The sequence below is a fragment of the Tupaia chinensis genome, unplaced genomic scaffold, assembly GCF_000334495.1.
Source record: "Tupaia chinensis unplaced genomic scaffold, TupChi_1.0 Scaffold000384_1, whole genome shotgun sequence".
NCBI lineage: Eukaryota > Metazoa > Chordata > Mammalia > Scandentia > Tupaiidae > Tupaia > Tupaia belangeri.
This window is the reverse complement of record NW_006159886.1, coordinates 1,043,983-1,054,214: the sequence shown is the minus strand read 5'-3', so window position 1 is coordinate 1,054,214 and position 10,232 is coordinate 1,043,983. Positions and strand designations below refer to the sequence as shown.

Sequence of the window (10,232 nt, the reverse complement as noted above, 5' to 3'; positions counted from 1 at the left end):
GAGAGATTTTTGCTATAGGGCACGTGTGCTTGCTGGAGAGACAGAGAGAGACAGAAAGATTGAAAGCAAGAAATCACCCCTACGGAAGGGAAAATGGCCACACTCCAACCCCTTCTCCTCCATTCTCCTCTCGGGATCTTGGGCATGCACACACATGCACCCAGCATGAGTTTTAAGCCACTGGGTCCGGGACGTGAACTGTGGTCGACTACGTGGGAGTCCAGCGACATAGCCATTACACTAACTGCTGGTTCCCTCCCTTTTAGTTTTGATGGTCCACACTATACAGCTTACCTGTGCTGCAATTAGGCAGAATCCAGTACTACTGGACTAGTATGTGATGAAACACATCTTTAATTTCCAATTGAAAGGTGTTTTCCTGTTAGTGGTGATGTGAATGACTGAAACTTACTGTAAAGAAATACGCTCTATTTAAGGCACACTGTCTTTAGGTTACGAGTTGACAGTACATTTTAGCAGGTGTGTCATTAACTGTAAAGGGAAGAGGGCATCACACATTCACAGAAATTAGTTTGAAGTTTCTTATTCCACCCTCACTTTACAGATGTGTTCCAGGGAGGTAACGTGATGCACTCACAGCTGTAAGATACAAAAGTACGCAGAACTGGAATTCCCAGTTTTAAGTTTTCTAATATACTATGATGCCTTTAGTTCTGGTATGTTTCTGACCAAATAATTTAAGGAAAGGTGTAAATCAGAAATCTTAGTTATGGTGGGCCAGCAGTGGTGTGGAGGTTAAGGTGCTAGATCCTGCATGGCTGACGACAAGGGTCGAGTCCCAGACCCATCAGCTTGAAAAATCACACCAGATGCATATGCCTTCCCCAAATCCTGAGACTGGAGAAGGGATTGTGGTGTGGCCATTCCATGGACGTAATACCCGTGTCTTTCGAAATTGCAAGCAAAGTAAATCGGCCCCACATTTTTTAATGTACTAAAGGGACTTACTTGTAATGCCCTTAAGTCCTAGAAGTACCTCTTGGAAGCAAATGTGGTAGAAGATTCTTTCTCGTTATTAACGGATACTCAGCTTGTTTTTTAAAACAAACAAACAAAAAAACAAAACCAAACAAACCCTAGTGGTAATGCATAGAGGGTCCTCTGGCTGAAAGTTAAGTTCTTAGGCCACCTTTTGCAAATCTGGTGTGTTGTGCCTCCTGAACACTTTCGGTCCCAACAGTCTGTGTTCTCAAACAGGCTGCAAGGCCACGTCTACACGTGGCAGAGGCCTGGTGATCCAGTATGCAGCTGCCCTAGAAGAGATCTGCTGCCGTCCCTGTGTTGGAGGCTGTGTGTCAAGACTGGACAGCACAAGAACGCTACCATGCCTGCCTCCAGGCTCTAGGATCTCCCACTGAAGAACACAAAATTATCGGAAAGTAGGAAAATAAACATTAGGTCTTTAATCCTCTTAAATAAAATTTAAAGATTAAACATTAACATTTAAAGTATACCAAGCGTACAGTCTTCATATTTTGAGAAAGTCCATCTCACTAGGTACCTCGGAAGTCGTTAGTAACTAGCTGAATATAGATTTCAGTGTTTCTATACCTAGATGAATAGAACAGGGAAGAAGGAACAGATTCTGTCAAACTCAGTTACTGGGAAGAGTGCCAAGAATTGTTAAAACACGTATGTTCATTTCAGGTTGCTACAGAAAAGCCAGAGGTCAGTTGTCTTCAGCACTATGACTCACATATGTTCTTCATCATAATGACTTTTTGCAAGAAAAATGTTTCAGCTCTTGCCTTTCCCTCAATGAATGTGCTGTGTAGCAGGCTACGTACGCCAGTAACTTGTTACCCTAAGTTGTAGAAGATGCAGTGCAGACTGGCGAACCCACGTAGCCACACAGTGGAATTCCCGAAGACCTTTATTTGTTTAAAATGCTTTGATGTCACCAGAGTTTGGGCAGATACATTATTCATGATACTCTAGCGGTCCCGTAGTGTCATCAGCCCTCCTCTGTAATGGTGTGCAACTATTAAATACGTGATACTAAAAAAATCAGTGAACAGACTCCTGAATTAAGAGTTCATTGACACAATTGCGCAACTGGCTTTTCTGTTTAGCCACTGGTGAAACTTTCCAGAAAGGTTTGGGAAAAGGTCAAACATATTCATAGATGAGAAAAGATGAACCAGCCTTTCCAGTGACAGCAAGTGATTTACAAAATCCAAACCCCTGGAACAGGCAGCTAGGCTTCCTTCACCACCCCCACCAGGGCAGGCCGCAGGGTACGCCCATGCAGCTTATACCCCACTTTGTTAACTAGTGCCACTGTGCCTGGCTCTTTGCCCTCAACTGGTGTGTGGAACAAGGCCTCATGTTCATAAGGGTCGAACTTGGCTCCAACTGGGTTCAACTTGAGTAAGCCGTGCTTCGTGAACACCTTCTGGATCTGGACTTCAGTCATTACGAGCCCCTCATAGAGGTTCTTCAGGTGAGGGTTGTCATCTTTAATTTCTTCTTGTGGAACACACTGTGTTGCCTTCTCCAATATGTCTGCGACCTCCAACAAGTCCTTGCAGAAACTCTGAATGCCTAAATGAAGTTAAAGAAGATGACATTTGCATTCCATATCAACTGCAGGAAGCACTGTTTCATGCATAGGCCAGTTAACATCATTTGTCAAATCTTTTCACTTGTCCTGGAATTACAATGGCCTCCTCATTTAAAACCAACAATCAAAAAAGCCCCAAAACCTTTTCTGGGATGAGACCTGTTAGCATTTAGGAAAACTGAAGAGAAGCACAAGGCGGGAGTGGGGTGGGGTGGGTGGAAATTAGGTTTAAATTGTCCTCAAGACACACAAGTAAGCAAAAGGACATGAGGGTTTCAGTGGAAACACCTGGGGTGGGAGCAGAAATCGGAGCACGAATGCCATTTAAACCCACAAGATTGGACAAGCTCCCAAGGAAAACGGCAAGAGAGAAGAGGCATGGAACTGAATTCCAAAGAACCCAGACATTTACAGGTCAGATAGATAGGAAGTCATAAAGGGTATAACCAGAAAAGGGAGGAATACCAGGAAACTGAAGCAACAGTACCAGGAAGAAAAGTATTTCAAGATGGGATTTGCTCTCTGTGTTGAATGAGGCCACAAACTAATGTCTGAACCTTAGTTTCTATTTGGCCTCTTCCCCTAGCCCCATCTGCCTCTTACTCCTAGCCTAGAAGGGGCTGCTCCACCTCAAGTTCCGACATCTTGGAGGAAAGGTCTAAGAGGATGTACACAGGCTGAAGTTTGGGCCTCCCTCCCGCCAAGTTCCACCATTCAGCCTCTCACTCTGGGCCTGTCCTCATCTATACCGTGGGAGAAACGACACCCGATCCAACTGAAGGTGCATACAGCCTTTTGAGTAAGCACTCAAATGGCAGCCTCCTATTCAGTCGACACCACAGATAAGGAGTTGGGAGCGCTGGACTAAACGCTGGTGCCATTAGCTGTGTCATGTGTGGCAAGTCACTAAGCCTCAACGATTTCAACTGTGGTGGGAAGGACAGCGACAAAAATAAACAAAGGTGACAATGCAAACAGCATGTTTAGGATTTGGTGATGCTCGTACTATCTCTGGAATGGCCAAGAGCATAAGAGAGGCTACCCTGCTAAAATCAGCCACAGGGTCACACCAGTCTATGTGGAAGCGCATAACTGTTTCCTTACTGAACGGGCTGCACTTACAATTCTTTTTTTTTCTTAAGTTCTTCTTTTTTTTTTTTAAATGGGGGCAGGAGTGAGAAATCAGCCCCCAAGTGGGATATGGCCATGCCACAATCCCTTCTCCATTCTCTTCTTGGGATTGTGGGTACACATGCTTATGTGCTAGTATGATTTCCAAGCCACTGGGTATGGGACTCAAATCATAAAGCCAGCCATGTGAGATCTGTTGCCTTAACCTCAGTACTACCTGCTGGCCCCAAACTCAAACCTCCCATGTGGATTAAGCCTGCCGAGTAGCAGCACCTACCAGCACGCCCCATTTGCACTTAAGTTAGAACTGCCTCATTTCTGTTTCTCAATATATTAACACTTTTACTGCTGACCCAGCTTAAAAAACTGGAGGCTATCCAACTGCTGGGCCTCCCACTGCTCACCGTTTAGCTCTGCTCTTAGTATTTCCCTGTGCATGGTCCCTACTCTTCCCTGTCCCGACTACCTTATGTTTAACGTTACCGTATAATTTTGCCTCCTCCACCAATTTTTGGCTTCTCTGCCTCAAGTTCTCAGTATCTGCCAAAGCTCGTTTATATTTTTCCTAAAAAAAGAAAAGGGAAAAAAAGTACATGAATAAAATATAAAAGAAAGCAAGTCTGATTTGAAAATACTTAATAAATGCAAATAACATCTATAATTACTTGAGATTCTGGACTTAAACAGTACAGTTTAGTAAGAATGACTTAAACCTGTGTGCATATTTCCAGTGAGCAGGAAACAAAGTCAGGGTGTCATGTATTCATATAGCCCCAAAGTCCATTCTTATTCAAGTGTACAGATAAACAAGTAAGAAAAAAACTGCTACTTTCTTGTGATTTTGAAGAACATGCCTTTCCTTAAAAAAAGAACCATTATTTTCCCCAGCAGTGTCCAACTTTAGGAGTCTAGAAGCCCAGAAGGGGCTGCTCCATCTCAAGTTCCCATATCTTGGAGGAAAGGTCCAAGAGGATGTACACGGGCTGGAAGTTTGGGCCTCCCTTGCGTCAGGATCCACCAGTGAACTTTTGGTATTCTCCATGTCGACAAGAGATGGCTCGGTTCAGACATTCACCATGTCATAATCACCAGAGTGCTGCTACCTTCCTCATCTTTCAGCACTTTGCCTGTGAGCTCACTCACCTGAGCTTTTCTCTTTTTAACATTTACTAAATTACTCAGTGAGGGTCTCTATGCCACATCTGTTTTTAGTCTTCAGGCAATTCCAGAGCAATGGCGGAGAGCAGGAGTTCCCAGGTTACTGTCCCGATTCAAGCCCTGGCTCTACCACTTGGTAGCCAGGTGACCTTGGAAAATTTCCTTGACCCTCTGTGCTCCAGGTTCCTCAACAATTTCCTCACAGGGCTGCGGTGAGGACTAACATATATAACGAGCTTAGAACAGTGCCCACACAAGTGTTTGATGTCATCATTCCTAAATCCTTAAGGAACTTGTATCACTTATGCTTTGTCACACAGACTAATAATCCATATTACTAACTAGTCCATAAAACACCTACCACCCTGTAAGAGCTCCACATAACTACACTTCTGCCCTCAGTCTCAGAAGTAGAATGTTATGGTTCCTTTCTTCCTAAATTCCAGTTTAAAAGTGATACTGAGTATCTTCATTTATTTTAAATCTTTTTTAGGATGCATGCACTCACTGGAGAGTGACAAGGTAGGGGGTGGGTGAGAAAATACTCCCCAGGGAGAGTGGCCATACCGTAATCCCTTCATTCTTCTCTATGGATTTTTGGTCCACACACATGTACTGTATGTATTTTTCAAGCTGTAAGTCCAGGACTTGAATTGCACAGTTGGCCACAAGGGATCTAGGCACCTTAACTACCATGTCACTACCTGGCCCAGCCATTTTAAGTATTAATTCAATATAATAAATGTAGCATATAGAGATCACTGTCCTGTCAGAACCAGAGCCACATGGGATATAGGTTCTAGTTTCTGCTCTAGCAGTAACTTGCTACCTGAGCCCACCAGAGACTGTAGACAAATGACTGAACTCCTCTCACTTTGATCCGTCCTCAGTGAAACTTGGAGCCTTTAATGTGGGCCACACAAGAAACAGTTCAATAGAGCACGTGTCTCACAAGAGTCCAGGAGTCCGTACCATGGTCTCTTTTAGCTGTTCTTCTAACTTGACCTTCTCTTCGAGGAGGCTTTTCTCTGCAGAGGCAGGATCTGTCTTCTGTTCACTTTGACCCGCGTCCTCTTCCAAGTTCTGGCCATTGTTCTTTTGTTTTGTAGCAGTGCACAGCAACCGGGGAGTGGGCCTAATGAGAAGTCCAAATGTTAGGAATTAAGCCTTTGGGTTTTTAGCTTGTTAAAAAGTCATGTGTGGGAACCAGCAGTTAGCGTAATGGCTATGTCGCTGGACTCCCACGTAGTCGACCACGGTTCGCGTCCCGGACCCAGTGGCTTAAAACCCACGCTAGATGCGTGTGCATGCGTGCCCAAGATCCCGAGAGGAGAATGGAGAAGGGATTGTGGCGTGGTCATCCCTTCTGGGGGGTGATTTCTCGCTTTCTGTCTCTCTCTGTCTGTCTGGCGAGCGCACGCGCCCTATAGTGAAAAACCTCTCTCTCTCTCAAAAAAAAGTCAGGTGTATGATTTTAGAAATTTGGGACAATTTCTAACTATCTGTTAGTGACTTGTAGGGGAGAGAGGATCTGAGTTCTGATAAAAGGCAAATTGAGTATATATAGAAGTTTTTTTTTTTTTAAAGTTATGCTATAGGGTATGTGCGTTCCCAGAGAGAGATTGGGATGGGGGTGGGACAGTGGGACACCACCCCCAGGGGCAATAGCCACACTGCAATCCCTTCTCCCCATTCTTGTCTCAGGATTTTGAACACATGTGCCTGGCATGATTTTCAAGTTGCCAGGTCCGGGACTCAAACTGTGTAGGTGACCATGTGGGATTTAACTACTGCATCACCTGCTGGCCCAGAAGCTTTTTCAAATACAAAGTCTTCTGCAATACACACTCAGACTAATACATCAATATACCGCGTTACAGTACTTGGTACAAGAGAGTACCAATCCCCTCCCCTTCCCATTGTAAGGTGACTTTCGAGTCACAGTCACCCAAACCCTACCCTGTCTGTATTCATGGACTAGCTACTTTTAGAGGTGAGGCCCCCTGCTGCTACTGGTGGAAAAAGATGAAGAGGGCAGAGATCTTGCCCCTGGGGCACTTACTCTTATGAGGTAAGATAACTATATATAAGGAACTATCCTCGGGGTTTAAACGTGTTAAGAGAGGGTTGGCTCCGTAGTACAGTGGTTAAGGGCTGTGCACTGGGAACCTGGGTCCCTTATGATCAACAGAGATTGTAATCCCAGCCCTGGCAGACTGAAAAACATTTTGAGTGCATAGGACGGAGAAATCAAGGAAAGAGACTGCAGCATGACCATGCTCCACTGGCGGGTGTTTTCTCTCTCTGGTAAGCACACATGGCCTGTCAATACAAAAATAATAATAGACTATTTAAAGAAATGATGAAAGGGGAACCAAATGCTTTGGGGAGCTCAGAGTAAGAGGACATAACCTAGAGTGGGGAACTGGAAGATCCTGAAAGACTTATAAGATAGGTGGGAATTATAAAGAGATGGGGGCGGACAAGATAGATGTACTTTATTCAAGACAGAGCTGCTTGAACAGAGGCCTGGAGATAGACAAACATGGGACATGTACTGAAGAAATATAAAGAACTGGACAGAGCGAGAGAGAGTGAGAAAGCAAGCTGCCAGGTCTGGGACTCGAACCAGGGTCAGCCTCGTGGGAGTCCAACACCCTTAACCACCATGCCATCTACTTCCCCAATGACAGAACAGTCTTAAAACCCAGATTTCTTCATCAGGGCCAGTGAAGCTCTTTATTATGCCACAATCTAATATGAGAATAAACTACACTTAATTTTCTTCTCAGATAAAAGAAAATTGCACCAATGAACATGGAAAGATTACATAGGCTATACATACAAGGATGTCTACTACAGCACTGTACCAGTGGCAAGTTGGAAACAGTAAAAAAAAAAAAGGAATAAACAGTTGCTCTCACGATTTGGAATACCAAGGCTAAACTAACATCTTCTGGATGCACTTATGTGTGCTTTGTTAAGAAATGCAACTAAGAAGTGCACAGAACATGACCCCACTTTTGTAAGCATGAACTGTGTGTTTTCATGTTTCCAAGGCTTGTAGAAAAGGGTGGAAGGATCCATTACAGTCTGTTACCATGAAGGTGAAGGGCGATGACCTTTTCACTGTATTCACTTCTGTCATTTAAAAGGCTAAGTGTACTACACGCGGCTGTACTGTTGTGAAGCCTGCTGTCTCTGCTAGCTGCTCAGGCCCCAGTGTGACAGTCACCACCTTTCTGCAGGTCAGCTCTGCTCTACACAGACCCTTTCCTGAAGCACAGTCAACAGAGGGGCTGGCAGCAGTTGGAGGTATGGAAAGGACTGCAGCAGGGCCCAGAATCAGATCCCTTTCTCAGAAAACTGAGTTGCCTTGAGGGCTCGGACTACTATTCAGAGCTCTCACCTCCCACTGGTTGAGCATCTTTCCACAAAACCAGTTTCAGAGACAGTAACCAGGCTGACTTGGTGGTCACCTTCCTAGCAATTCTTAATACAGAACCAAAAACTAATTGAGCAAAAAGCCTTTCTAAATATTTAAGGACTCCAGGCGGGTCACTGCTTTTTGTTGCCATGCTTTTAAAAATGTACCTCATTAAGCTCGGATTCACCCCTTAATCACCTTCACCGTAGGCTATCTTCGCCTCTCCCGCCTACTCTCATCCAAGTGGGTAATCTCCCTGGGAGAGACTAGACTGTACTCTGCTCTCCTGCCCGAAGTCCGGTCCACAGTACTGCCTTTAATCAATAACTTGGTTCCAGGCAGTTTTTCAAACAGAAACGGCGGTAAATTCTCAGCAACTTTTCAGCCCTGATGAAGGGTGGGAGGGGGAGCGAGGGCACTGACTCTTGTGACCCTCAACCGTGGAGTCCGCTCTTGCCTAAACAAACTCCTTTCCCCCCACAGCAGGAGAGGCTCTGCTGCTCTTTTGATCTCAGACCCCGGGGAAGGAGGAGGTGGTGGGAGACTTAGAGGCAGCGTGAACCAACGACGGGCGACTTGGTTACCCGTAACTTGCCGAGCGGCGCCGCGGTGCGGGCTTGAGCTGCAGGCTGCAGCTACCGAAAGGAATAAGCCACTGCCCTGCCCCGGGCACGGGCCGGCTTCTGCCTAGCCGTGTGACCTTGGGCAAGTCTCAACCGCAGTTCAGGCTGCCCAGGACACGTGCGGCCAGCTGCGTGGGAGTCGCAAACTCGTTTGCGAAGGGTCGCCGCAAGCACTCGGTCACACGCACACGTGTGCTACGGCCACCATGACGGCACACTTCAGCGCCCTAATGCCCCGATTTCCCGGCCCAAGCGGCCTTTCCTGCCCTTTCCCGAGACCCATGAGGACAGCACCGAGTCCCCACCATAGAGCAGGCCACGCGAGGTCTGCGTGTCGCATCGGGAAACCCCGGGCCGGGGAAGCCCTGTTCCAGGCTGAGGCCGGGAAGGTGGCCCAGGGCAAGGAAAGGCTCCAGTAGGAAGGGAGAGCCGCTGCCCCAATAGGGGCTGCGCTGAGGAGATAGCGGATCACTCCTTACCTGAGAGACAACGCCAAAGCCGGGAGACTGCGTCGCGCCAGCCTCACGCACTGAGCCGCCATGACTGCTTGTGCCAGCAGCCCTCTCTGCGCACGCACCGGACATGCGTGGAGGCTGCTGTACCTACTTCCCCGCCCTTCCACTTCGCTTTAGCCAATGCACGACTGGCTCTTCTGTGATGGACAGCAAGTAGTCACCAATAACTGCGGGTCACGGCGGAGCACTATTTTTCACCCTCGCGGAAGGCGGGGCCTGGGCCTTTGGAACCCTGGAGGGTGAGGAGGTGAAAGGTGAAGGGCCAGTGGGAGAGGCTTATTGGTGGGCGGGACGATGAAGAAACCAATGGGGAGGAAGTGCGAGGGGCGCGGCCCGGCGGGCGTTTCCGGGTTCTCCCGTAGGCTGTCGCTCCTCGTCCCAGAACGTGCCGCGGTGGTCAGCGCTTACTACGTGGGAGAGTGCAGTGGAGTTGGAGAGAAAAGAGCAGTGAAAACGGCAGTCACAGGCACCTAAGAAAACGACTGTTAAAACGACAGTTTGGGGGAACCAGCAGTTAGCGTAATGGCTATGTCGCTGGACTCCCACGTAGTTGACCGCGGTTCGTGTCCCGGGTCCGGTGGCTTAATCTCACCCCTGGCGCGGGCGCGTGTGCGTGCATGCCCAAGATCCTCAGAGGAGAATGGAGGAGAAGGGATTTCGGCGTGACCATCCCCCCTGGGGGGTGATTTCTCGCTTTCTGTTTCTATGTCTCTCTCTGGCGAGCGCACTCGCCCTGTAATGAAAATCTCTAGCCCCCCCCAAAAACAAAACAAAAAAACAACTCCAAAAAAACA

The 10,232-nt window shown here is 47.0% G+C and overlaps 1 protein-coding gene across 1 annotated transcript; it reads right to left on the bottom strand.

The window, feature by feature from the left end:
• Positions 1-1,401: 1,401 nt before the first annotated feature.
• GRPEL1 (GrpE like 1, mitochondrial) lies at positions 1,402-9,544 on the bottom strand. The gene is made up of 4 exons (XM_006153642.3): positions 9,403-9,544; positions 5,846-6,008; positions 4,199-4,280; positions 1,402-2,565 (listed from the first exon to the last, which is right to left on the bottom strand). The coding sequence occupies exons 1-4, from the start codon at positions 9,462-9,464 to the stop codon at positions 2,219-2,221; spliced, it is 654 nt and encodes a 217-aa protein (XP_006153704.1). The 5' UTR covers positions 9,465-9,544; the 3' UTR covers positions 1,402-2,218.
• Between the last annotated feature and the right edge of the window lie 688 nt (positions 9,545-10,232).